This window comes from Salmo salar, chromosome ssa24, assembly GCF_905237065.1.
Source record: "Salmo salar chromosome ssa24, Ssal_v3.1, whole genome shotgun sequence".
In the NCBI taxonomy this organism is placed as follows: Eukaryota; Metazoa; Chordata; class Actinopteri; order Salmoniformes; family Salmonidae; genus Salmo; species Salmo salar.
Window position 1 is genome coordinate 44,743,840 of NC_059465.1, and position 27,970 is coordinate 44,771,809.

Below are 27,970 nucleotides of genomic sequence, written 5' to 3' on the forward strand. Positions count from 1 at the left end.
TTTGGACACACCTACTCATTCAGGGTTTTTCTTTATTTTTTTTACATTTTCTACATTGTAGAATAATAGTGAAGACATCAGAACTATGAAAGGACACATATGGAATCATGTAGTAACCAAAAAAAAAGTGTTAAACAAATCAAAATATAATTTATATTAGAGATTCTTCAAAGTAGCCACCTTTTGCTAATGACAGCTAATCAATCTCATGTTTGATGCTCTGACCTACTATACCAACCCCGTTAAAAAACTGTCAACTCAACTCCCTTCAACAGTATCCACCAAACATGGAATCAACTTCCAGGCTTCAGGAAACTATCCAGGATTCTCTGTCTTTTTCTCACAGTGGGTTGTATTGTTGTCAGGCGGGTTGAGTGTAATGTCGATGATTGGCTGAATAAGCAAGGTCAAGGGTCAGCTCCGGAACAATCTAGACCTATTAGGAGGGCCGGATCTGAGATCTGAACCAATCAGAAAGTGGGCGATCAGATCTAGACCAATCAGGGGTGTCCCTCCGTCCCCCTCTCTACTCTAAGCGTTGTCATACTTCTGCAGGGCCTCCTCCAGCTTGCCTGTGATCTTCTGGAAGAAGCCAATCTGCTCGGTTAGATACTGCTGCATCTGGGCCTTGAAGTCCCTCACCCTGACCTGGTGGAAGTGCTGGATCTCTGCCAGCGTGGCGAAGGAGATGATGTTACAGCGCTCGTTGACGCCGTCCGCCTGACGAGCGTCCATCTTGCCTTCCTCAACGTGCTTCTGGGACTCCTTCACCTTGGTAAGTGCTCCTGGAGAAGGAAGAGAGAGGAGAGGGTCAGTGCTTCTAGAGAGAGGAGAGGGAGAGGGGACAGAGAGGAGATGGTCAGTGTTCATGGAGAGAGAGGAGAGGGTCAGTGCTTCTAGAGAGAGAGGAGAGAAAGGGGAAGGGGTGGCAGTTGTTAGAGTGTTGGACTAGTAACCGAAAGGTTGCAAGACCAAATCCCAGAGCTGACAAGGTACAAATCTGTCGTTCTGCCCCTGAACAAGTCAGTTAACCCGCTGTTCCTAGGATGTGACTGCTGGAGAAGGAGGAGAGAAGAGAGGGTCAGTGCTTCTAGAGAGAGAGAGGAGAGGGTCAATGCTTCTAGAGAGAGAGAGGAGAGGGTCAGTGCTTCTAGAGAGAGAGAAGAGAGGGTCAGTGCTTCTAGAGAGAGAGGAGAGGGTCAGTGCTTCTAGAGAGAGAGGAGAGGGTCAGTGCTTCTAGAGAGAGAGGAGAGGGTCAGTGTTCTGGAGAGACAGAGGAGAGGGTCAGTGCTTCTGGAAAGACAGAGGAGAGGGTCAGTGTTCTGGAGAGAGAGAGGAGAGGGTCAGTGCTTCTGGAAAGACAGAGGAGAGGGTCAGTGCTTCTGGAAAGACAGAGGAGAGGGTCAGTGCTTCTAGAGAGAGAGGAGAGGGTCAGTGCTTCTAGAGAGAGGAGAGGGTCAGTGCTTCTGGAGAGAGAGGAGAGGGTCAGTGCTTCTAGAGAGAGAGGAGAGGGTCAGTGCTTCTGGAGAGAGGAGAGAGAGGAGAGGGTCAGTGCTTCTGGAGAGAGGAGAGAGAGGAGAGGGTCAGTGCTTCTAGAGAGAGAGGAGAGGGTCAGTGCTTCTGGAGAGAGAGGAGAGGGTCAGTGCTTCTAGAGAGAGAGGAGAGGGTCAGTGATTCTGGTGAGAGGAGAGAGAGGAGAGGGTCAGTGCTTCTGGAGAGAGGAGAGAGAGGAGAGGGTCAGTGCTTCTAGAGAGAGAGGAGAGGGTCAGTGCTTCTAGAGAGAGAGGAGAGGGTCAGTGCTTCTGGAGAGAGAGAGGAGAGGGTCAGTGCTTCTAGAGAGAGAGGAGATGGTCAGTGCTTCTGGAGAGAGAGGAGAGGGTCAGTGCTTCTAGAGAGAGAGGAGAGGGTCAGTGATTCTGGAGAGAGAGGAGAGGGTCAGTGCTTCTAGAGAGAGAGGAGAGGGTCAGTGCTTCTAGAGAGAGAGGAGAGGGTCAGTGCTTCTCGAAAGAGAGAGGAGAGGGTCAGTGCTTCTGGAGAGAGAGGAGAGGGTCAGTGCTTCTGGAGAGAGAGGAGAGGGTCAGTGCTTCTAGAGAGAGAGGAGAGGGTCAGTGCTTCTAGAGAGAGAGAGGGGGGGGGTTTGGGAAGAGTCCATGACAACAAGCAATTTAAGCCGATTTCATAAAATGAGGCTGGGCTCCAAAGTCAACATTACATTAATACAACGTAATACTACACAGGCATAGCCTTCCCTGTAGCTCAGTTGGTAGAGCATGGTGTTTGCAACACCAGCGTTGTGGGTTCGATTCCCACGGGGGGCCAGCACAGAAAATAAAATCTATGAAATGTATGCATTCACTGCTGTAAGTCGCTCTGGATAAGAGCGTCTGCTAAATGACTAAAATGTAAAAATGTATAGCATTAGACCTAAATTAGGCTACACTGCCTTATAAAAAAAACTACTTCCATTAAACCTCTTCCTCACAGAAGAGATCATGGTAGATGTAAAACTGTCTTGATGGCCGAGTGCCACGACAAAAAAAATAGTCTCCAGATTCCTGGCATGAACGATTTGTTCCCATCGGCCAGAGAACGCTGCCTGGGCTACTCTGTAGGATTTGTTTGAGCTGATGAGAATGGTTCCCGAACAGGGAACTGCAGCTAAAAATACCAACGCATTACCACAAAGGCTCGGTCTGGATACCCATGTTTGGGGTTTAAAGCTGTGGAATACAATGCCTGGCTGGCTGAATAAAAATTATTTACAAACACTAAATATAAAGCTGAGTTTTTGGGCCTTGCCAGAGGCAATGAGAACAAGAGAAACCAGTTAAGAACAAATTCTTATTTGTGACGGCCTACCCCTGGCCAAACCCGGACGACGCTGGGCCAATTGTGCACCGCCCTTTGGGACTCCCAATCACGGCCGGATGTGATGCAGCCTGGATTCGAACCAGGTACTGCACTGGGATGCAGTGTCTTAGACCACTCCGCCACTCCATAAAAGGGGAATATCCCCCATTTTAGAACTTACCTGTACTGTTGTTTGCCCATAGGATCCCATTCAATTCAGAAATATTTCTAAAATACTTTTAGAACCATACATCTATGAACTAATACGCCAATATTACCTTGAAAAAGTCACATTTTTTTAAAATTCACTTTTGAAAATACAAAGCACGTAATTACAGTACTAATGATTAAAATAAAGGGGTGTTTTATTCAATTGGATTTAGATCTGTGATTTTAGTTTGTGATAAACAAAATGACATTTTGATGATGAAATCTCTAATAGAGCTCAGTACAGTTTCTTACAAACGATGCAACACTCTTACCGAAACAACCTGCATTCTCATCTCTAAAACCATTATTACCGTAATGCATTAATATTTAGGAAATATTAGTAAAAATACAACTTTAGTATTTTTTTTGTTGCTTAATCTGACAGTGTACCTTTTTTTGTTCTTTTATCCAAATATGTAATTATGACAGAAAACAAGATTCAGAAAAGGTTGTGTTGTGGTAATGAGAAAAATGATCTTTTAACAATAATAAAAAAAAAATTATACATTTTTTTTCCCAGTGTTCTGTTTAACTCCGGCCTTTTTCATTAGGTGTAAAATGTAAAAAAAAAAAAAAAGTATTAAATTGATATGTTTATTCCTTTTTTTTAACCTCAAACTGCTGCGGTAATGAGAATTTTTGCATTGGGAGTTGGTGAAATTGTGGTAAAATGCATAATATCTGATTATGAAATAGATAAATACAGATTATAATCTTAGTGATACAAAAGGAATTATGGTGGAAATGTTATTTAAAAAAAAAAATCGGTCAAGGGCCAGAGAAAGAGAGAGAGAGAGAGAGAGAGACAGAGAGAGAGAGACAGAGAGACAGAGACAGAGAGACAGAGAGACAGAGAGAGAGAGAGAGAGAGAGAGAGAGAGAGAGAGAGAGAGAGAGAGAGAGAGAGAGAGAGAGAGAGAGAGAGAGAGAGAGAGAGAGAGAGAGAGAGAGAGAGAGAGAGAGAGAGAGAGGTTCACTGATTTAAAGCAACGATACAAGAGAGTTTTAATATTCTGCAGCTGCAACAAAAAAATAAAAAACATATATTTTTACAATTAAAAAAAATAAATAAATAAGGTGAATCCTGAAAACCAGATGTAGATGTGTAAATTACACTCATTCTGTCTTTATATTCGGTCTTTAAAGGTTTTGAAATTGTACAAACCAAGACTGGTGTCAACTATCCCATGATACAGCTGACTCGCATCACGTCCACATGTCTCTCTGAATAGGCTACATTCTCCCCAGTTATTGACGTAAGCTAATGTAGTCCTAAACTAATGTTTCCGCCCCGTTAACAGAACAGGGGACTAGAATAGTGTCAGTAGCACTAGGTCGGTCAAATCAAACCTCCCTGGATGGTTGCTATCCAACAGTCTCCAGTTAGGCCTAAACGTTAAACACGTCCTAAAAAAAAAAGCTAACTTCAGACATTTCTTACCCCGGCTTGTCACACATCAGACCCCACCTCATTTTAGACGGGGCCACCCTCAACCACAGCTCGTTCAACACACGTCTTCAATGGAAATGATTGTTCAGACTGAGAGTAAGTGGGTAGATTTAGTTCTCAACTAGAGTGGACCAGTACTGCAACAGTCTGGAGGGAGAGAGAGTAGGGTTAAGGAGAGAGAGTAGGGTTAAGGAGAGAGAGAGTAGGGTTAAGGAGAGAGAGAGTAGGGTTAAGGAGAGAGAGAGTAGGGTTAAGGAGAGAGAGAGTAGGGTTAAGGAGAGAGAGAGAGAGTAGGGTTAAGAAGAGAGAGAGAGAGAGAGAGAGAGAGAGAGAGAGAGAGAGTAGGGTTAAGGAGAGAGAGAGAGAGAGTAAGGTTAAGGAGAGAGAGAGAGAGAGAGAGAGAGAGAGTAGGGTTAAGGAGAGAGAGAGAGAGAGAGAGAGAGTATGAGAGAGAGAGTAGGGTTAAGAAGAGAGAGAGAGTAGGGTTAAGGAGAGAGAGAGAGTAGGGTTAAGGAGAGAGAGAGTAGGGTTAAGGAGAGAGAGAGGGGTTAAGGAGAGAGACAGTAGGGTTAAGGAGAGAGAGAGGGGGGTTAAGGAGAGAGAGAGAGTAGGGTTAAGGAGAGAGAGAGAGGGGTTAAGGAGAGAGAGAGAGGGGTTAAGGAGAGAGACAGAGGGGTTAAGGAGAGAGAGAGTAGGGTTAAGGAGAGAGAGAGAGTGGGGTTAAGGAGAGAGAGAGAGAGTAGGGTTAAGGAGAGAGAGAGAGAGAGTAGGGTTAAGGAGAGAGAGAGAGAGAGTAGGGTTAAGGAGATAGAGAGAGAGAGTAGGGTTAAGAAGAGAGAGAGAGTAGGGTTAAGGAGAGAGAGAGAGGGGTTAAGGAGAGAGAGAGAGAGGTTAAGGAGAGAGAGAGAGGGGTTAAGGAGAGAGAGAGAGAGGGGTTAAGGAGAGAGAGAGAGAGGGGTTAAGGAGAGAGAGAGAGGGGTTAAGGAGAGAGAGAGAGGGGTTAAGGAGAGAGAGACAGTAGGGTTAAGGAGAGAGAGGGGTTAAGGAGAGGGAGGGGTTAAGGAGAGAGAGTAGGGTTAAGGAGAGAGAGAGGGGTTAAGGAGAGAGACAGTAGGGTTAAGGAGAGAGAGAGGGGGTTAAGGAGAGAGAGAGTAGGGTTAAGGAGAGAGAGAGAGGGGTTAAGGAGAGAGAGAGAGGGGTTAAGGAGAGAGACAGAGGGGTTAAGGAGAGAGAGAGTAGGGTTAAGGAGAGAGAGAGAGTGGGGTTAAGGAGAGAGAGAGAGAGTAGGGTTAAGGAGAGAGAGAGAGAGAGTAGGGTTAAGGAGAGAGAGAGAGAGAGTAGGGTTAAGGAGATAGAGAGAGAGAGTAGGGTTAAGAAGAGAGAGAGAGTAGGGTTAAGGAGAGAGAGAGAGGGGTTAAGGAGAGAGAGAGAGGGGTTAAGGAGAGAGAGAGAGGGGTTAAGGAGAGAGAGAGAGAGGGGTTAAGGAGAGAGAGAGAGAGGGGTTAAGGAGAGAGAGAGAGGGGTTAAGGAGAGAGAGACAGTAGGGTTAAGGAGAGAGAGGGGTTAAGGAGAGGGAGGGGTTAAGGAGAGAGAGTAGGGTTAAGGAGAGAGAGAGGGGTTAAGGAGAGAGAGAGAGAGAGGGGTTAAGGAGAGAGAGAGAGAGGGGTTAAGGAGAGAGAGCGAGTAGGGTTAAGGAGAGAGAGAGTAGCGTTAAGGAGAGAGAGAGTAGCGTTAAGGAGAGAGAGTAGGGTTAAGGAGAGAGAGAGAGTAGGGTTAAGGAGAGAGAGAGAGAGTAGGGTTAAGGAGAGAGAGAGAGAGTAGGGTTAAGGAGAGAGAGAGAGTAGGGTTAAGGAGAGAGAGAGAGAGTAGGGTTAAGGAGAGAGAGAGAGAGGGGTTAAGGAGAGAGAGAGAGAGAGGGGTTAAGGAGAGAGAGAGAGAGGGGTTAAGGAGAGAGAGCGAGTAGGGTTAAGGAGAGAGAGAGTAGCGTTAAGGAGAGAGAGAGTAGGGATAAGGAGAGAGAGAGAGAGTAGGGTTAAGGAGAGAGAGAGAGAGTAGGGTTAAGGAGAGAGAGAGAGAGTAGGGTTAAGGAGAGAGAGAGAGTAGGGTTAAGGAGAGAGAGAGAGAGTAGGGTTAAGGAGAGAGAGAGAGAGTAGGGTTAAGGAGAGAGAGAGAGAGTAGGGTTAAGGAGAGAGAGAGAGGGGTTAAGGAGAGAGAGAGAGGGGTTAAGGAGAGAGAGAGAGAGGGGTTAAGGAGAGAGAGAGAGAGAGAGTAGGGTTAAGGAGAGTGAGAGAGAGTAGGGTTAAGGAGAGAGAGGGGTTAAGGAGAGAGAGGGGTTAAGGAGAGAGAGGGGTTAAGGAGAGAGAGAGAGGGGTTAAGGAGAGAGAGAGAGGGGTTAAGGAGAGAGAGGGGTTATCACAGTACCTGACTTGGTGAGTGGGAGAGTGAGGGATGTTGGGTAGTGTGTGTCAGAGCAGAACAAGATGTGTTGGCTTTTCTAAGAGACAGGAAGTATTTCATCAGTGTCGTATCGTGTTGTGGTCTGTCAGCGGTGTGGTTGGTTTTAGCGTGGCCTGAGAAACTGACTGAGTTAACACACACACACACACACACACAACCATTCATCGCTGCCTCTGCTGTGTTACTAACTAGGCCTAACACATACGCAGAAGGGTCACAGACGGTTTTGGGCATACAAGTCGGAAATGAGAGGGGTGAAATCGTTAGCTTAAATCATGGGAACCAACGCTGCTTGGCATCGATTAAAAGGTATAAATCTGTCGTTCTGCCCTTGAACAAGGCACTGTTCCTAGGCCGTGTTTGTAAATAAGAATTTGTTCATAACTGGCTTGCCTAGTTAAATAAAGGTTAAATAAAAATAAAACAATTACGTGGGGGGTGCTCTTTGCTGAAACACAGATTGTGGCTATAAGTATAATAAAAATGGGGTATTATAAACCCGTATTTCTTGACTTAATCAAAAAGCTGATGTTTTACATCTATACAATAGGTTTAAGCAGTGGTCCTATTAAATAATAAAAAGTTACCAGCACAGCATTGACTATATATTAGAATTAGTTTATGATCATTACCGAAATGAAGGATCTTATAAGAGAAACAGACCTAAAAATGATGAGAAACTTTTAATTTCGGTAATGAGAGGCCCTTAGCCTGAAGCTGAAGCCTTACAGTTGAAGTCGGAAGTTTAAATAAACCTTAGCCAAAAACATTTAAAAACTCTGTTTTTCACAATTCCTGACATTTAATCCTAGTAAAAATTCCCTGTTTTAGGTCAGTTAGGATCATCACTTTATTTTAAGAATGTGAAATGTCAGAATAATAGTAGAGAGAATTATTTATTTCAGTTTTTATTTCTTTCATTACATTCCCAGTGGGTCAGAAGTTTACATACACTCAATTAGTATTTGGTAGCATTGCCTTTCAAATTGGGTGAATTTTGGCCCATTCCTCCTGACAGAGCTGGTGTAACTGAGTCAGGTTTGTAGGCCTCCTTGCTCGCACACGCTTTTTCAGTTCTGCCCACAAATTTTCTATGGGATTGAGGTCAGGGCTTTGTGATGGCCACTACAATACCTTGACTTTGTTGTCCTTAAGTCATTTTGCCACAACTTTGGAAGTATGCTTGGGGTCATTGTCCGTTTTGAAGACCCATTTGGGACCAAGCTTTAACTTCCTGACTGATGTCTTGAGATGTTGCTTCAATATATCCACATAAATTTCCTTTCTCATGATGCCATCTATTTTGTGAAGTGCACCAGTCCCTCCTGCAGCAAAGCACCCCCACATCATGATGCTGCCACCCCCGTGCTTCACGGTTGGGATGGTGTTCTTCGGCTTGCAAGTCTCCCCCTTTTTCCTCCAAACATAACGATGGTCATTATGGCCAAATAGTTCCATTTTTGTTTCATCAGACCAGAGGACATTTCTCCAAAAAGTACAATATTTGTCCCCATGTGCAGTTGCAAACCGTAGTCTGGCTTTTTTATGGCGGTTTTGGAGCAGTGGCTTCTTCCTTGCTGAGCGGCCTTTCAGGTTATGTCGATATTGGACTCGTTTTACTGTGGATATAGATACTTTTGTACCTGTTTCCTCCAGCATCTTCACAAGGTCCTTTGCTGTTGTTCTGGGATTGATTTGCACTTTTCGCAACAAAGTCCGTTCATCTCTAGGAGACAGAACTCGTCTCCTTCCTGAGTGGTATGTCGGCTACGTGGTCCCATGGTGTTTATACTTGCGAACTATTGTTTGTACAGATGAACCTTCAGGTGTTTGGAAATTGCTCCCAAGGATGAACCAGACTTGTAGATGCCTACAATTGTTTTTCTAAGGTCTTGGCTGATTTCTTTTGATTTTCCCATGATATCAAGCAAAGAGGCACTGAGTTTGACGGTAGGCCTTGAAATACATCCACAGGTACACCTCCAATTCACTCAAATGATGTCAATTAGCTATCAGAAGCTTCTAAAGCCATGACATCCTTTTCTGGAATTTTCCAAGCTGTTTAAAGGCACAGTCAAATTAGTGTATGTAAACTTCTGACCCACTGGAATTGTGGATACAGTGAATTGTAAGTGAAATAATCTGTCTGTAAACAATTGTTGGAAAAATTACTTGTGTCATGCACAAAGTAGATGTCCTAACCGACTTGCCAAAACTATAGTTTGTGAACAAGAAATGGTGGAGTGGTTGAAAAACTAGTTTAAAATGTAAGTGTATGTAAACTTCTGACTTCAACTGTATATCTCCCTCACTAACTTTAAACACCAGCTGTCAGAGCAGCTTACTGATCATTGCACCTGTATATAGCCCATCTGTAAATAGCCCACGCAACTACCTCATCCCCATATTGTTATTTATTTTTTTTGCTCCTTTGCACCCCAGTATCTCTACATGCACATTCATCTTCTGCACATCTATCACTCCAGTGTTTAATTGCTAAATTGTAATTATTTTGTCACTATGGCCTATTTATTGCCTTACCTCCTTAATCTTACTACATTTGCACACACTGTACATAGACTTTTCTATTGTGTTATTGACTGTACGTTTGTTTTATTCCATGTGTAACTCTGTGTTGTTGTGTTTGTGTCGCACTGCTTTGCTTTATCTTGGCCAGGTCGCAGTTGTAAATGAGAACTTGTTCTCAACTGGTCTACCTGGTTAAATAAAGAACTTGTTCTCAACTGGTCTACCTGGTTAAATAAAGGACTTGTTCTCAACTAGCCTACCTGGTTAAATAAAGGACTTGTTCTCAACTGGTCTACCTGGTTAAATAAAGGACTTGTTCTCAACTAGCCTACCTGGTTAAATAAAGGTGAAATAAAAATGTTTAAAATAAAAAGCCTTCATGATTCAGCAAACAATTGACCACATCACTAAACCCCGTTCTGTGTTGGTCAAGTAAAATTTCTCCTAATTTTAGCTTATTTTTGTTGTTGTCATTTTGGTAATGAGAAGTTTAAATGTCGTAAAGGGGATGTTTGAAAATAAGATCCTCATTCATAATAAAAGTCAAGAAATTAAATGAACTAATGACTAATCCTCTAGATGATGCATTGTGGGAGAATAAATCCGTATTTAAAAAAAAAAAAAAAAATTATTGGAGTTTACAGAGTTTACTCTAAAAAGTGTTACGTAACCGAGAAATATCTCCACAGACACTCATCACGTAATAATTCGTTTTTAATGTAATGTAAACTTAAAGTAGTATAACATTTGTATGATTTATGGACAAACTACAGCAACATATATAGTGTTATATTCAGATAAGTTAGGTTTCTCGAAAGTCAAATTTTTATAAAATTACCCGAGAATTTAATCCAGACGCATTTCGGTAATGAGAATTATGGTGTGAAAATTGTCCAAATTTTTGCATTTAAAAAAAAATGTATTTAAAATAAGACACAAACTTGGCATCTTAGTCTTCAGAATGATAGTTGCATACGCATCATGTTATCTAACTCAATATGCTACTGGTTAAAAACTGGTTCCATGAGAAGCATCCGAATCTTGATTATTTATTTTTTTGCTGCCTAAACAAAAATATTAGGGATTTCGGTAACATAACTTTTCAGTCAGATAAACAACAGGTAAGAAATGAAAACAAAATGGCTGTAATAAAAGGAAGTAGTTTCAGCACCACAGACAGCACAAAACACACTGTTGCTGCTGCTTGTGCCTGCTAACTTGCAGCTGACAGAGAAGAAAAAGAAAGAAAGAAAGAAAGAGAGAGAGACAGAGAGAGAGACAGAGAGAGAGACAGAGAGAGAGACAGAGAGAGAGAGAGAGAGAGAGACAGAGAGAGAGACAGAGAGAGAGAGAGAGACAGAGAGAGAGACAGAGAGAGAGAGAGAGAGAGAGAGAGACAGAGAGAGAGACAGAGAGAGAGAGAGAGAGAGAGAGAGAGAGAGACAGAGAGAGAGAGAGAGACAGAGAGAGAGAGAGAGAGACAGAGAGAGAGACAGAGAGAGAGACAGAGAGAGAGAGAGAGACAGAGAGAGAGACAGAGAGAGAGACAGAGAGAGAGACAGAGAGAGAGAGAGAGAGAGAGAGACAGAGAGAGAGAGAGAGAGAGAGAGAGAGAGAGACAGAGAGAGAGACAGAGAGAGACGAGCTGCACCAGTCACATGCTGTCATTTCTTTTTTTACAGCGTGGCAATTCCCGAGCCCGGGACAAAAATGTATTGTAGAAAATTCTGGCCCAGTCCAGCCGGTCGGGTTCAGGCAGAAAATAACAACTATAGTAAGAGTGGATGTAGGGTCACGGGTGATAGACTGACTGGCTTTCCTGGCATACCCTGTGGCATTTTTCCATTGTTTCCAGGCTTTATACGGTGTCTGATAGGTCTTGTACCACAGTGACCGCAAACACATACACACACACACACACACACACACACACACACACACACACACACACACACACACACACACACACACACACACACACACACACACACACACACACACACACACACACAGTTGTGGAAAAACACACAACACCTCATGTGAAACCACATGCTGCCTCCCATGTGACTTGAGCAGTCAAATGAAACGTGTGTGTGTGTGTGTGTGTGTGTGTGTGTGTGTGTATATGTCTTTGTGTAAGGGAGGGTGCGTGGGTCAATATCACAATGAAAACATTTCCTATTTCTCATGCAAACTAAGTTCACTCCCCTCCCTCTCCCTGTGATAAAAGAGCAGACAACAGACTTTTATCTCTGTAACTGAATCTACAAGCTGTGCTGCGTCAGTCAGGAATAATCAATCAATCAGTTAATAGCGATCATTCAACCCAGTCTCATGGGTCACAAACAGGATGCAAATAGTAATTCGATTCACTTGGATTAATCGAATAACTGTGATCAAAAAATAAACAGTGTGATGGCCTGGTCCTGATACACTTGGCGGGCGACGGCCTGGTCCTGATAGACTTGGCGGGCGACGGCCTGGTCCTGATAGACTTGGCGGGCGACGGCCTGGTCCTGATAGACTTGGCGGGCGACGGCCTGGTCCTGACAGACTTGGCGGGCGACGGCCTGGTCCTGATAGACTTGGCGGGCGACGGCCTGGTCCTGATAGACTTGGCGGGCGACGGCCTGGTCCTGATAGACTTGGCGGGCGACGGCCTGGTCCTGAGAGACTTGGCGGGCGACGGCCTGGTCCTGATAGACTTGGCGGGCGACGGCCTGGTCCTGACAGACTTGGCGGGCGACGGCCTGGTCCTGATAGACTTGGCGGGCGACGGCCTGGTCCTGATAGACTTGGCGGGCGACGGCCTGGTCCTGATAGACTTGGCGGGCGACGGCCTGGTCCTGATAGACTTGGCGGGCGACGGCCTGGTCCTGATAGACTTGGCGGGCGACGGCCTGGTCCTGATAGACTTGGCGGGCGACGGCCTGGTCCTGATAGACTTGGCGGGCGACGGCCTGGTCCTGACAGACTTGGCGGGCGCCGGCCTGGTCCTGATAGACTTGGCGGGCGACGGCCTGGTCCTGACAGACTTGGCGGGCGACGGCCTGGTCCTGATAGACTTGGCGGGCGACGGTGAAGTAGGCCTGAGCCTAGCAGTATGATGGCATGTGCAGCTGTATTCATCGACCTGGCCAAGGCTTTCAACTCTGTCAATCACCACATTCTTATCGGCAGACTCAATAGCCTTGGTTTCTCAAATCACTGCCTCGCCTGGTTCACCAACTACTTCTCTGATAGAGTTCAGTGTGTCAAATCAGAGAGCCTGTTGTCCGGACCTCTGGCAGTCTCTATGGGGGTGCCACAGGGTTCAATTGTCGGGCCGACTCTCTTCTCTGTATACATCAATGATGTTGCTCTTGCTGCTGGTGATTCTCTGATCCACCTCTACGTAGATGACACCATTCTGTATACTTCTGGCCCTTCTTTGGACACTGTGTTAACAAACCTCCAAACAAGCTTCAATGCCATACAACACTCCTTCCGTGGCCTCCAACTGCTCTTAAATGCAAGTAAAATTAAATGCATGCTCTTCAATCGATCACTACCCGCACCTGCCCGCCTGTCCAGCATCACTACTCTGGACGGTTCTGACTTAGAATATGTGGACAACTACAAATACCTAGGTGTCTGGTTAGATTGTAAACTCTCCTTCAAGACTAATATCAAACATCTCCAATTCAAAATTAAATCTAGAATCGGCGTCCTATTTCACAACAAAGCCTCCTTCACTCATGCTCCCAAACATAACCTCGTAAAACTGACTATCCTACCGATCCTTGACTTCGGCGATGTCATTTACAAAATAGCCTCCAACACTCTACTCAGCAAATTGGATGCAGTCTATCACAGTGCCATCCGTTTTGTCACCAAAGCCCCATATACTACCCACCACTGTGACCTGTATGCTCTCGTTGGCTGGCCCTGGCTTCATACTCGTCGCCAAACTCACTGGCTCCAGGTCATCTATAAGTCTTTGCTTGGTAAAGCCCCACCTTACCTCAGCTCACTGGTCACCATAGCAGCACCCACTGTAGCACGCGCTCCAGCAGGTATATCTCACTGGTCACCCTCAAAACCAATTCCTACTTTGGCCGCCTTTCCTTCCAGTTCTCTGCTGCCAATGACTGGAACGAACTGCAAAAATCACTGAAGCTGGAGACTCATATCTCCCTCACAGAGCAGCTCACAGATCATTGCACCTGTATATAGCCCATCTGTAAATAGCCCACCCAACTACCTCATCCCCATATTGTTACTTATTTTTTGCTCCTTTGCACCCCAGTATCTCTACATGCACATTCATCTTCTGCACATCTATCACTCCAGTGTTTAATTGCTAAATTGTAATTATTTCGCCACTACGGCCTATTTATTACCTTACCTCCCTAATCTTACCTCATTTGCACAACTGTATATAGACTTTTCTATTGTGTTATTGACTGTACGTTTGTTTATTCCATGTGTAACTCTGTGTTGTTGTTTGTGTCACACTGCTTTGCTTTATCTTGGCCAGGTCGCAGTTGTAAAGGAGAACTTGTTCTCAACTGGCCGACCTGGTTAAATAAAGGAACTTTAAAAAAATAAAAAAATAAATGTACCTTTAGTATGATGGCATTACCTTTCTGTACGTGGATGATATCAGGGTAGTATGGTAACATTACCTTTCTGTACCGTGGATGATATCAGGGTAGTATAGTGACATTACCTTTCTGTACGTGGATGATATCAGGGTAGTATGATGGCATTACCTTTCTGTACGTGGATGATGTCAGGGTAGTATGGTAACATTACCTTTCTGTACGTGGATGAAATCAGGGTAGTATGATGGCATTACCTTTCTGTACCGTGGATGATATCACGGTAGTATGGTGGCATTACCTTTCTGTATGTGGATGATGTCAGGGTAGTATGGTAACATTACCTTTCTGTACGTGGATGATGTCAGGGTAGTTGGCCAGATGTCCCTGGTACAGCTGTAATAAATCCATTAACGGGTCCACATCTTGTCTTGGCTGCTCTGCAAAGTAATCTCCAATAGCGTCGTATGCCTCTCCAGTGTAAGCTATGGCCTGGTTCAACCCTACCGAGTACGCCTGCTGGTCCAGCTCAAACGCTTGTCCCAGGACATGAAATGCCTGGCCCACTTTCTGGTACTCCTTCTTAAACCCTGTGATCTGTTTCCGGGCGAATTCGTTGGTGGTGGCGTTGACTTGGACCACGCTGTCGTCCATTTTCTTAGTGAAAGCTTTGAAGCCGTCGATCTTGGACTCGACCTCGACCAGGTCCAGGGGGGGTCCGGAAGGCGTGGAGATAGTGAGGAAGAAGTTAGCCCCCACCATGTCGTCCTTCTCCGCCTTCCTCTTCCCCTGCTTCCATGACTTCTGGTCCATGCTGTTGAATAGAACACAATAATAAAAGTTAGACCCCCTACAGAACCGGCCGGTAGAGTCAGTAGAACCCCTACAGGACCGGTCGGTAGAGTCAGTAGAACCCCTACAGGACCGCCCGGTAGAGTCAGTAGAACCCCCTACAGGACCGCCCGGTAGAGTCAGTAGAACCCCTACAGGACCGGTCGGTAGAGTCAGTAGAACCCCTACAGGACCGGTCGGTAGAGTCAGTAGAACCCCTACAGGACCGGTCGGTAGAGTCAGTAGAACCCCCTACAGGACCGCCCGGTAGAGTCTGTAGAACCCCTATAGGACCGGCCGGTAGAGTCAGCAGAACCCCCTACAGGACCGGTCGGTAGAGTCAGCAGAACCCCCTACAGGACCGGTCGGTAGAGTCAGCAGAACCCCCTACAGGACCGGTCGGTAGAGTCAGTAGAACCCCTACAGGACCGCCCGGTAGAGTCAGTAGAACCCCTACAGGACCGCCCGGTAGAGTCAGTAGAACCCCCTACAGGACCGCCCGGTAGAGTCAGTAGAACCCCCTACAGGACCGCCCGGTAGAGTCAGTAGAACCCCTACAGGACCCGTCGGTAGAGTCAGTAGAACCCCTACAGGACCGGTCGGTAGAGTCAGTAGAACCCCTACAGGACCGGTCGGTAGAGTCAGTAGAACCCCCTACAGGACCGCCCGGTAGAGTCAGCAGAACCCCTACAGGACCGGCCGGTAGAGTCAGCAGAACCCCCTACAGGACCGCCCGGTAGAGTCAGTAGAACCCCTACAGGACCGGTCGGTAGAGTCAGTAGAACCCCCTACAGGACCGCCCGGTAGAGTCAGTAGAACCCTTACAGGACCGGTCGGTAGAGTCAGTAGAACCCCTACAGGACCGCCCGGTAGAGTCAGCAGAACCCCTACAGGACCGCCCGGTAGAGTCAGTAGAACCCCTACAGGACCGGTCGGTAGAGTCAGTAGAACCCCTACAGGACCGCCCGGTAGAGTCAGTAGAACCCCTACAGGACCGGTCGGTAGAGTCAGCAGAACCCCTACAGGACCGCCCGGTAGAGTCAGCAGAACCCCTACAGGACCGGTCGGTAGAGTCAGCAGAACCCCTACAGGACCGCCCGGTAGAGTCAGCAGAACCCCTACAGGACCGGTCGGTAGAGTCAGTAGAACCCCTACAGGACCGCCCGGTAGAGTCAGCAGAACCCCTACAGGACCGCCCGGTAGAGTCAGTAGAACGCTTACAGGACCCTGATATCATCCAATTACAGAAAGTTAATGTCATGTTGGATCTAATATCCCTAGTGATATTTTGGTGTCTCATTCGTTATGCTGGTGAAGACAGGATCCATGTTGGATCTAATATCCCTAGTGATATTTTGGTGTCTCATTCGTTATGCTGGTGAAGACAGGATCCATGTTGGATCTAATATCCCTAGTGATATTTTGGTGTCTCATTCGTTATGCTGGTGAAGACAGGATCCATGTTGGATCTAATATCCCTAGTGATATGTTGGTGTCTCATTCGTTATGCTGGTGAAGACAGGATCCATGTTGGATCTAATATCCCTAGTGATATTTTGGTGTCTCATTCGTTATGCTGGTGAAGACAGGATCCATGTTGGATCTAATATCCCTAGTGATATGTTGGTGTCTCATTCGTTATGCTGGTGAAGACAGGATCCATGTTGGATCTAATATCCCTAGTGATATTTTGGTGTCTCATTCGTTATGCTGGTGAAGACAGGATCCATGTTGGATCTAATATCCCTAGTGATATGTTGGTGTCTCATTCGTTATGCTGGTGAAGACAGGATCCATGTTGGATCTAATATCCCTAGTGATATTTTGGTGTCTCATTCGTTATGCTGGTGAAGACAGGATCCATGTTGGATCTAATATCCCTAGTGATATGTTGGTGTCTCATTCGTTATGCTGGTGAAGACAGGATCCATGTTGGATCTAATATCCCTAGTGATATGTTGGTGTCTCATTCGTTATGCTGGTGAAGACAGGATCCATGTTGGATCTAATATCCCTACTGATATGTTGGTGTCTCATTCGTTATGCTGGTGAAGACAGGATCCATGTTGGATCTAATATCCCTAGTGATATGTTGGTGTCTCATTCGTTATGCTGGTGAAGACAGGATCCATGTTGGATCTAATATCCCTAGTGATATTTTGGTGTCTCATTCGTTATGCTGGTGAAGACAGGATCCATGTTGGATCTAATATCCCTAGTGATATTTTGGTGTCTCATTCGTTATGCTGGTGAAGACAGGATCCATGTTGGATCTAATATCCCTAGTGATATGTTGGTGTCTCATTCGTTATGCTGGTGAAGACAGGATCCATGTTGGATCTAATATCCCTAGTGATATTTTGGTGTCTCATTCGTTATGCTGGTGAAGACAGGATCCATGTTGGATCTAATATCCCTAGGGATATGTTGGTGTCTCATTCGTTATGCTGGTGAAGACAGGATCCATGTTGGATCTAATATCCCTAGTGATATGTTGGTGTCTCATTCGTTATGCTGGTGAAGACAGGATCCATGTTGGATCTAATATCCCTAGTGATATGTTGGTGTCTCATTCGTTATGCTGGTGAAGACAGGATCCATGTTGGATCTAATATCCCTAGTGATATGTTGGTGTCTCATTCGTTATGCTGGTGAAGACAGGATCCATGTTGGATCTAATATCCCTAGTGATATGTTGGTGTCTCATTCGTTATGCTGGTGAAGACAGGATCCATGTTGGATCTAATATCCCTAGTGATATGTTGGTGTCTCATTCGTTATGCTGGTGAAGACAGGATCCATGTTGGATCTAATATCCCTAGTGATATGTTGGTGTCTCATTCGTTATGCTGGTGAAGACAGGATCCATGTTGGATCTAATATCCCTAGTGAACTGATGATCTGTTGTTGTCTGATTGATTTACAGCAGGGTCTCATTAGATTTAACAGAGAAAGCATCGAGGTAATGACTTCATGTTTTCAAATGTTTTTGTGCCTCGGATTGGACACCGAGGCTACTGTCCTGTTGTCTGATTGGACACCGAGGCTACTGTGCTGTTGTCTGATTGGACACCGAGGCTACTGTGCTGTTGTCTGATTGGACACCGAGGCTACTGTCCTGTTGTCTGATAGTGGACTTATTCCCAATATGATCTGGTAATGAAATAACATGACATATACATTTTGTTTTCCATGCTACACAGCCTACTTAGAATAGGCCTACGAGGGGCTTGAAGTAGACTACTTAGAATAGGCCTACGAGGGGCTTGCAGTAGACTACTTAGAATAGGCCTACGAGGGGCTTGCAATAGACTACTTAGAATAGGCCTACGAAGGGCTTGAAGTAGACTACCCGAACAAGTAGACTGCTAGAAGAGGCCTACATTGAAATGCAGACATTACTATAGCTCTCGTGTTGCTTTTTAATTTCCTGTGATATCATTTTTTTTTTTTATTTTATTTTTTTTTTTGGTGAGAGATGTGGCCACTTCCGTTTGTGTTTCCCACCGCTTCAATTGAAGCGTATTCTGTTGCGATAAAATCCACGTACGGTTTATTATGAGAACGACAACATCTATAATGTTGGTTTCAACTTGGCGTTCCATACAAATCCTTCCATTAAAAATAAAAGAAGAGGGGAACCTGGTTTTTGGCTATTTTTCTCATGATAAAAACAATGCTAATAAACAATGCTAATACACAATGCTAATAAACAATGCTACCGCTATTCATGGATTATATTATGTGTTCTATTCATGGATTTTATTCTGTGTTCTATTGATGGTTTTATTCTGTGTTCTATTCATGGATTTTATTATGCGTTCTATTCATGGATTTTATTATGCGTTCTATTCATGGATTTTATTATGCGTTCTATTCATGGTTTTTATTCTGTGTTATATTCATGGATTTTATTATGCTTTCTATTCATGGATTTTATTCTGTGTTCTATTCATGGATTTTATTATGCGTTCTATTCATGGATTTTATTGTGTTCTATTCATGGATTTTATTGTGTTCCATTTATGGATTTTATTCTGTGTTCTATTGATGGTTTTATTATGTGTTCTATGCATGGATTTTATTATGTGTTCTTGCATCAGACACACAGGCTACAGAAGAAGCACCATGAATGCGTCCATTCTATTTAGTCAGGCAATGTCCTCGTTATTATCACATATTTTACAATGTAATACTAATATTCATATCAATGCATTGGCAAAGGGCAAAAAAAAAAAAAAAAAGTATTTATTCTTAAAGTGGTTATGACCTACTTTTTCTTTACACTTTTTAATGATTTTTTTAATGGGGGGGGGCGTTCTACACTGGATATACACAAAAGTATGTGGACAACCCTTCAAATGAGTGGATTTGGCTATTTCAGCCACACCCGTTGCTGACAGGTGTGGCTGACCTTACCGTGAAATGCTTGCTTAACAAGCCCTTAAATCAACAGCGCAGTTCAAGAAGAGTTAAGAAAATACTTACCAAATAAACTAAAGTAAAAAATTATAATAAGTAACAAAATAACAATAACGAGGCTCTATACTGGGGGTACAGGTTAGTTGAGGTAATATGTACATGTAGGTAGGGGTGAAGTGACTATGCATAGATAATAAACAGCGAGTAGCAGCTGTGTAAAAACAAATGGGGGGGGGGGGGTGTCAATGTAAATAGTCCGGGTGGCCATTTGATGGCCGTGCAGCAGCACACAAGCCTAAGATCACCATGTGCAATGACAAGCGTCGGCTGGAGTGGTTTAAAGCTCACCGCCATTGGATTCTGGAGCAGTGGAAAGGCGTTTTCTAGAGTGATGAATCACTTCACCATCTGTCAGTCCAACGGACAAATCTGGGTGTTGGCGGATACCAGGAGAACGCTACCTGCCCCAATGCATAGTGGTAACTGTAAAGTTTGGTGGTGGAGGAATAATGGTCTGGGGCTGTTTTTCATGGTTCGGGCCCCTTAGTTCCAGTGAAGGGAAATCTTAACGATACAGCATACAATGACATTCCAGACGATTCTGTGCTTCCAACTTTGTGGCAACAGTTTGGGGAAGGCCCTTTCCTGTTTTAGCATGACAATGCCCCCGTGCACAAAGCGAAGTCCATACAGAAATGGTTTGTCGATATCGGTGTGGAAGAACTTGACTCGCCTGCACCAAGCCCTGACCTCAACCCCATCGAACACCTTTGGAATGAATTGGAACGCCAACTGTGAGCACAACCTCACTAAATGTTCTTGTGGCTGAATGGAAGCAAGCCCCTGCAACAATGTTCCAACATCTAGTGGAAAGTCTTCCCAGAAGAGTGGAGGTTCCCGTGTGGCTCAGTTGGTAGAGCATGGTGTTTGCAACGCCAGGGTTGTGGGTTCGATTCCCACGGGGGACCAGTACAGCGAAATAATGTATGAAAATGTATGCATTCACTACTGTAAATCGCTCTGGGATAAGAGCGTCTGCTAAATGACTAAAATGTAAAATGACGTTGTTATAGCAGCAAAGGGGAGGACTAACTCCATGCTAATCCACATGATTTTGCGATGAGATGTTTGACGAGCAGGTGTCCACATACGTTTGGTCAAGTAGTGTATCTTACAAGGATAGACCATTACACTTTAAAATGTTAATAAAAACGGCTCCATTAAAAAAAAAAAGACATACCGGTGTAGCTGGTTGTTATTGTCGACCAATCACAGTGGCGCTACAGGCGGAGGCTCAATGCGTAGCAAAGTGATTTCTAAATCAATGTTGAATTACAATTACGGAATGAAGTTGGCTAAATGAGAAGGAGTAGAGTGTTTTGTTTTTATATGAATGGAGTTGTTGTTGACATTGGACAGGAAGTGCAGCAAAACAGCCTCAATTAGCCTTGTTACTTTAGCTAACTTAGCTGGCTGCTGTAGCTAGGCTAACTTAGCTGGCTACTGTAGCTAGGCTAACTTAGCTGGCTACTGTAGCTAGGCTAACTTAGCTGGCTACTGTAGCTAGGCTAACTTAGCTGGCTACTGTAGCTAGGCTAACTTAGCTGGATACTGTAGCTAGGCTAACTTAGCTGGCTACTGTAGCTAGCGAGCTTCTTTACAACAATTTGATACAGTCAAGACAGGCACTACCAGATGGTATGATGAATAACCTTTGGCAGCAACAAGTTTTTCTAACTAGCACGAGTCGGTTTGGCTACTTTCTCTCTCCCCCCTCTCTCTCCCTCCCTCTGTCACACACACTGGCCCCTGCTCCTCTCTCCCAAACAATCTTGACCTTATTTTTAACTACAGTTGAAGTCGGAGGTTTACAAACACCTTAGCCAAATACATTTAAACTCAGTTTTTCACAATTCCTGACATTTAATCCTAGTAAAAATTCCCTGTCTTAGGTCAGTTAGGATCACCACTTTATTTTAAGAATGTGAAATGTCAGAATAATAGTAGAGAGAATTATTTATTTCAGCTTTTATTTCTTTCATCACATTCCCAGTGGGTCAGAAGTTTACATACACTCAATTAGTATTTGGAAGCATTGCCTTTAAATTGTTTAACTTGGGTCAAACGTTTTGGGTAGCCTTCCACAAGCTTCCCACAATAAGTTGGGTGAATTTTGGCCCATTCCTCCTGACAGAGCCGGTGTAACTGAGTCAGGTTTGTAGGCCTCCTTGATCGCACATGCTTTTTCAGTTCTGCCCACAAATTTTATATAGGATTGAGGTCAGGGCTTTGTGATGGCCACTCCAATACCTTGACTTTGTTGTCCTTAAGCCATTTTGCCACAACTTTGGAAGTATGCTTGGGGTCATTGTCCATTTGGAAGACCCATTTGTGACCAAGCTTTAACTTCCTGAATAATGTCTTGAGATGTTGCTTCAATATATCCACATCATTTTCCTACCTCATGATGCCATCTATTTTGTGAAGTGCACCAGTCCCTCCTGCAGCAAAGCACCCCCACAACATGATGCTGCCACCCCCGTGCTTCACGGTTGGGATGGTGTTCTTCAGCTTGCAAGCCTCCTCCTTTTTCCTCCAAACATAACGATGGTCATTATGGCCAAACAGTTCTATTTTTGTTTCATCAGACCAGAGGACATTTCTCCAAAAAGTACGATCTTTGTCCCCATGTGCAGTTGCAAACCGTAGTCTGGCTTTTTTATGGCGATTTTGGAGCAGTGGCTTCTTCCATGCTGAGCGGCCTTTCAGGTTATGTCGATATAGGACTCGTTTTACTGTGGATATAGATACTTTTGTACCCGTTTCCTCCAGCATCTTCACAAGGTCCTTTGCTGTTGTTCTGGTATTGATTTGCACTTTTCGCACCAAAGTACGTTCATCTCTAGGAGACAGAACGCGTCTCCTTCCTGAGCGGTATGACGGCTGCGTGGTCCCATGGTGTTTATACTTGCGTACTATTGTTTGTACAGATGAACGTGGTACCTTCAGGCATTTGGAAATTGCTCCCAAGGATGAACCAGACTTGTGGAGGTCTACAATTTCTTTTCTGAGGTCTTGGCTGATTTCTTTAGATTTTCCGATGATGTCAAGCAAAGAGGTATTGAGTTTGAAGGTAGGCCTTGAAATACATCCACAGGTACACCTCCAATTGACTCAAATGATGTCAATTAGCCTATGACATAATTTTCTGGAATTTTCCACGCTGTTTAAAGGCACAGTCAACTCAGTGTATGTAAACTTCTGACCCACTGGAATTGTGATACAGCGAATTATAAATTAAATAATCTGTCTGTAAGCAATTGTTGGAAAAAATTACTTGTGTCATGCACAAGGTAGATGTCCTAACCGACTTGCCAAAACTATAGTTTGTTAACAAGAAATTGGTGGAGTGGTTGAAAAACTAGTTTAAAATGACTCCAACCTAAGTGTATGTAAACTTCCGACTTCATCTGTAAATGTTGCAATTGCGATTTAACTTGCGATTTAGAGAGAAACATTTGGGCAAAACTGTTGGAATGATGGAAATAGAATGATTATTCTAATTATATAGTTAGAATGTAATAGTGGGTTTGTGACGTTATGTAAATATTTCAGAAAAAGTGGGAGAAAACACCTGTAACTTATCCAGAACGCTGCAGCCCACCTGGTTTTCAACCTTCCCAAGTTCTCCCATCCCGCTCCACCGCACACTCCACTGGCTTCCAGTCAAAGGTCACATCCACTACAAGACCATGGTGCTTAGCTACAGAACAGCAAGAGGACCTGTCCCTCCCTACCTTCAGGCTCTGCTCAAACCCTACACCCTAACCCGAGCACTACGTTCTGCCACCTCTGGTCTCTTGGCCTTCCCACCCCGACGGGAGGGCAGGTCCCGCTCAGCCCAGTCCAGTCCAGTGGTGGAGCCAGCTTCCCCCTGAAGCTAGGACAGCACAGTCCCTGCCCATCTTCAAACAGTATCTTAAATAATCCTTCTCCAAGGGATGGTTTTCAATACCGTGAATACCATTGAAACTTAATAAAAAAAAATTTAAGTAAATACCTTCAGTCAACTAGTGTAATACATTAGCAGATAATGTTCCTCATTCCACCTGTCAATATAATTGTTCATTATGAAGCTTACTGGTAGTCCCCAGTCACATGGTGTTTGTTAACAAGCACATAACAACGAGGCCAGAGACTTGTGAGTCACCCACTGTGGTGCAGCATGCGCCAGGTGATCTATTGTAGTTACAGTATGGAATTCACAACTAAATGTTTGCCAGCTAGATATCTTATAACTATTAATCCTAAAATGTGTTAAATGCTCTGCAGTTGTGCATTTGGTTTGCTAATTTTGTAGGCATCTAGCTAGTTAGCATCTTGCTGTCTAATATTTGTTTTGCTCGTACATCAAACTGTGAGTAGCATTTTTTGAGTTACATTTATGAAGTTATGAGCTGGAATGTCTGGGATAAAGTTATGAGCTGGAATGTCTGGGATAAAGTTACAAGCTGGAATGTCTGGGATAAAGTTACGAGCTGGAATGTCTGGGATAAAGTTATGAGCTGGAATGTCTGGGATAAAGTTACGAGCTGGAATGTCTGGGATAAAGTTATGAGCTGGAATGTCTGGGATAAAGTTATGAGCTGGAATGTCTGGGATAAAGTTATGAGCTGGAATGTCTGGGATAAAGTTATGAGCTGGAATGTCTGGGATAAAGTTATGAGCTGGAATGTCTGGGATAAAGTTACGAGCTGGAATGTCTGGGATAAAGTTATGAGCTGGAATGTCTGGGATAAAGTTACGAGCTGGAATGTCTGGGATAAAGTTATGAGCTGGAATGTCTGGGATAAAGTTATGAGCTGGAATGTCTGGGATAAAGTTATGAGCTGGAATGTCTGGGATAAAGTTATGAGCTGGAATGTCTGGGATAAAGTTATGAGCTGGAATGTCTGGTATAAAGTTATGAGCTGGAATGTCTGGGATAAAGTTATGAACTGGCATGTCTGAGATAAAGAAGTTATGAACTGGCATGTCTGTCTTGCAAATAGTTTGTCAGAGACTGTCATTTGCTATGAGATTTTACATTACATTAGAATTGCTAATCTTCTAGATTACAGAGGCTCAGTCGGGTTTTGAAAATAGCGCCCCTAGTGTTCAGTACCGATTATTACCCAAACATCCAGGGATGTAACACGGTCGGGATGAAGGTGTGACGACCTGGATAGCGTTCAAACCTAATGTACAAACAACATTTCTCTCCAATCCTATCGAAAAAATAATAATAATGTTATGAAGTCATACACAAGTTTAATCGCACGTGAAGTTTCAAACGTATTCTGTCATTATTAAAATGTGTAACGTTATTCAAATATTTAAAAATCAGTCGTCTTCCTCAAATTAAAGTGGATGATGAATCAATATTTACGAGAGGGAGGGAATCTGATTTCATTGGTCCTCAAACTCACAGCTCAGAGACTTAATTCAGGATATATGGGAGTTATCCCTGAGTTAACCTGCCTGAGAACAGGTTAGTTCTGAAGGATTCATTTCCATTGAAATGTACCTAGCTGGCTAAAAAGGTGAGCCACTTTCCAGGTGTACCTCTTATCCAGAGTTGAACGCAATAGTTGATCAAAGTTAGCGTTGCTAATTTCTCCAACAGCGTATGTAGTATAAAGGGCGATGGCCAACTCATTGTCATGTTTGACAGGACAATTCCATAAGAGAATAGAAAACAGACGGTCGAGGAAGATGAGAGACACCTACCTGTTGCAAGTGAGGAAGTGCTTGAACACGTCACAGTTGGACAGGACCGGATGACTAGTCATGTGATTCATCCACCATATCAACCCTTTCCTCCTTTTAGAGATGAAGTCTTCCTCAAAGCGTCCCTTGGCTTGTTTCTCTGGGATGTGGGGTACCGAGATGACAGGGAACTTCTCCACCAGCCTGGCATAGAGCCAGTCAAAGTGTTTATACCTCCTGTTTACCTGGGTCTGTGTGTGGGTGGGCGTCAACTTGTAGGCAATGTAACTCTTCATCCCTTTAAACTTGGTCTGCTTGGTGGGGTCGTCTATGGTACAGGTGAAAGGGTATGGGTTTTCCTGCCATTCTGGACCGTATTGTCCCGTTACAACACATATCTTATCCCCATCTTTTACAAACCCAGCTGCCTCACCTAACACGAACGCTTCCCCTCCTGATTTCACAAAGGTTGAAAACCTATTGAGGTTTCTACTGACCGTGGCAGAGCTCTTGGCTTGTTGAGCGTTTCCACTTCTGGACATAGAAGATGTTGTTGACACGCTGTATGTAGACGATCCATTGGCATCAAAATCCCCCTGTTGACTACCCACAATAACCCCGGGCTCGTCAGCCACTGTCGAGGTGTCATCCCAGTCATCATCCCAGTCTTCATCGCTACCCTGGCTGGCTTGGTATCCGTGTTGCTGCTGCGCGGTGGCAGGCGGTGTGAACGCTGTAAACGCGGGCGGTGTTGTTGTTGTTTTGGACAAGTTTTCAATTTGATTTAATGTTTTATTCGAGGCGTCTCCGAAACCTCCGGTGGGAATATTGGCGTATCGGGATCCCTGGTGAGTATCCTCCGATGTGCTGCTGTTGTTAAACGTAGACGCGGTATCTTTATTCAGTATCTCGACGTAGGACGCCGGGAATAGACCTCTGTCGCCTTTGCCGTTGGATCCTTCTAGCCATCCTTCAATGTCCTGTTCGCTGTACAAACTCACTATTTCATTTTCTTTTAATGATATCTCCCCTGTGTTTTCGGAAATGAAATCGTATAAAGCTCTCGCCTTGAGCGCCATAGTTCAATAAATGACTGTAGTGTCTAGCGCCCCAAATACAAATAGCCAGTAAACTCTTAACGGGCTTGCCTATACAAACTACACTAGTTCTGAAGAAGGCACACTCCCTCCTAAATGTCCCTTCTGAAGCGATCTACCTCGCAATCCAGTTGTCTTTTGTTACTGTAAAATAATAATAATAAGTGCAATAAAATCCCGTTACTTCGTCCGAGTCTTTGCTGTTTAAAATTGAAGGGACTAGTAGCAGCGGGTGTCTCCTTCCTCTCTCATCACACACTCCCCTTCTCGCAATTCAACAACCATACGCAATCAGTCTGGGTAATGGAGGGTGATATGAGCCAGAAATAAGTCTAGGCAATCGTACCACCCTGTGGTTGTCGCCTACTATTGAACGTCTGACTGACATGACATAATACCATGTCTGCGTGTAACTGACATGTCATCACACCAACGTGCGTAGTTTATATTTATATTATTAATTAAATCTCAACCATAAATGTTAGAAATGTAGAGTTTTTTTTCCCAGTGTAAAAAACGGAAGGGTATTTTCCCCATTGTAAAGTAATGGAATTAGGCTAGGTTGCTAATGGTTTTACATGGTAAGAGAAGTTTATTAAAATGGCGTTCAAAATTTCTGTACTTTTCTTTTCAACAATTTTTTTTTAAAATCCAATTTGTTTTATTTTCTATCAACAAAGACTCAGATTAGTTCAGGTAATATATGTAAATATGTGATGTCACGCTAAAATGTGTTAGTGTTAATGTTTGTACGAAAATAGCGTTTAACAGTTTGCTAGCTTGATGTTAACCAAATGTAGCTTGGCCCCCAGTAATTTAGATTTTATAAAAAAAAAAAAAAATGAAATTGACACTGATAGTACAGTGAGTTATATGTAATGTGTAGATGTATGGTGACTCCAGATTTGGATTAACGGACCAACGGGTTCTGCCATGGGAAAGTCCCTTGACAGGTACCAGAAATGGTGGGAGGACAATCTGAAAGTATTTATCTTTGCAGCGTCCAGGCCTCCAGAATACTCGCCCAATCACCTGCTGTACGGACGGAAGCCGCAACTGTTTACTGAGGTAAGCAACGCAATTGTGTATTAATTATTGCCTGTACTGTAGTATGAAACATTTGTGATTGACTTTGTGTTTTTCTATTGTTGTTTTTGTATAACATACTTTATTATCACTGATACATGTTGTTGAACCAGATCAGAATGCCTTCGAGGACCACCTTCAAGCAGGGACTGAGAAGGATGTGGAGGTTTTTGACCAGGTAAAAATGTCTGCTGTTCATTTATTTTCCTGGCCTTCCAAGAGATATATAAGAGATGTATTTGTAATAACATAAAATATAATTGCATTTATTTCTATTATCAATCAAGGTGAGACTGAACATGGAGAAGGTGCAGGAGAAACAGAATGAGAGCCACCGGAGGAGAATCAAAGGGACAAAATGCTTTGAACATCCGGGCTAATGACTTGGCTTGGAAGAAAGACAAAAAGGAAGGCGAGACCTGCGAAACCTTCCTGCTCTTTCGCTCCTAGCTTTGGTCACCATCTGTTAAGGAGAAGATAAAATCTCACATTATAACTATTTGCATTTGCATCCTCATGGTGGGCGGCATTGCCATGCTGTCAGCAGTACCAAAACTGGCCCAGGGGTTTATCTCCAAATAGTCAATCTCAAGGCCAACCGCTGGGTCACGTTAAGTGACCTGGGGCGGCAGGTAGCCTAGTGGTTAGAGGGGGCGGCAGGTAGCCTAGTGGTTAGAGGGGGAGGCAGGTAGCCTAGTGGTTAGAGT

General features: G+C 44.1%; 1 protein-coding gene and 1 long non-coding RNA gene across 2 annotated transcripts; one reads left to right on the forward strand and one right to left on the reverse strand.

Annotated features, from left to right (window-relative positions):
* snx18 (sorting nexin 18) lies at positions 1-26,386 on the reverse strand. Its single transcript, NM_001173767.1, is given in 3 exon segments — positions 1-785; positions 14,424-14,893; positions 25,102-26,386. Coding segments are annotated over 3 exon segments (1,782 nt in total). The 5' UTR covers positions 26,160-26,386; the 3' UTR covers positions 1-531.
* Positions 25,693-27,970, forward strand: LOC106585957 (uncharacterized). The gene is made up of 4 exons (XR_001324098.2): positions 25,693-25,928; positions 27,178-27,245; positions 27,377-27,441; positions 27,551-27,970. It is a non-coding gene; the product is annotated as an uncharacterized lncRNA (long non-coding RNA).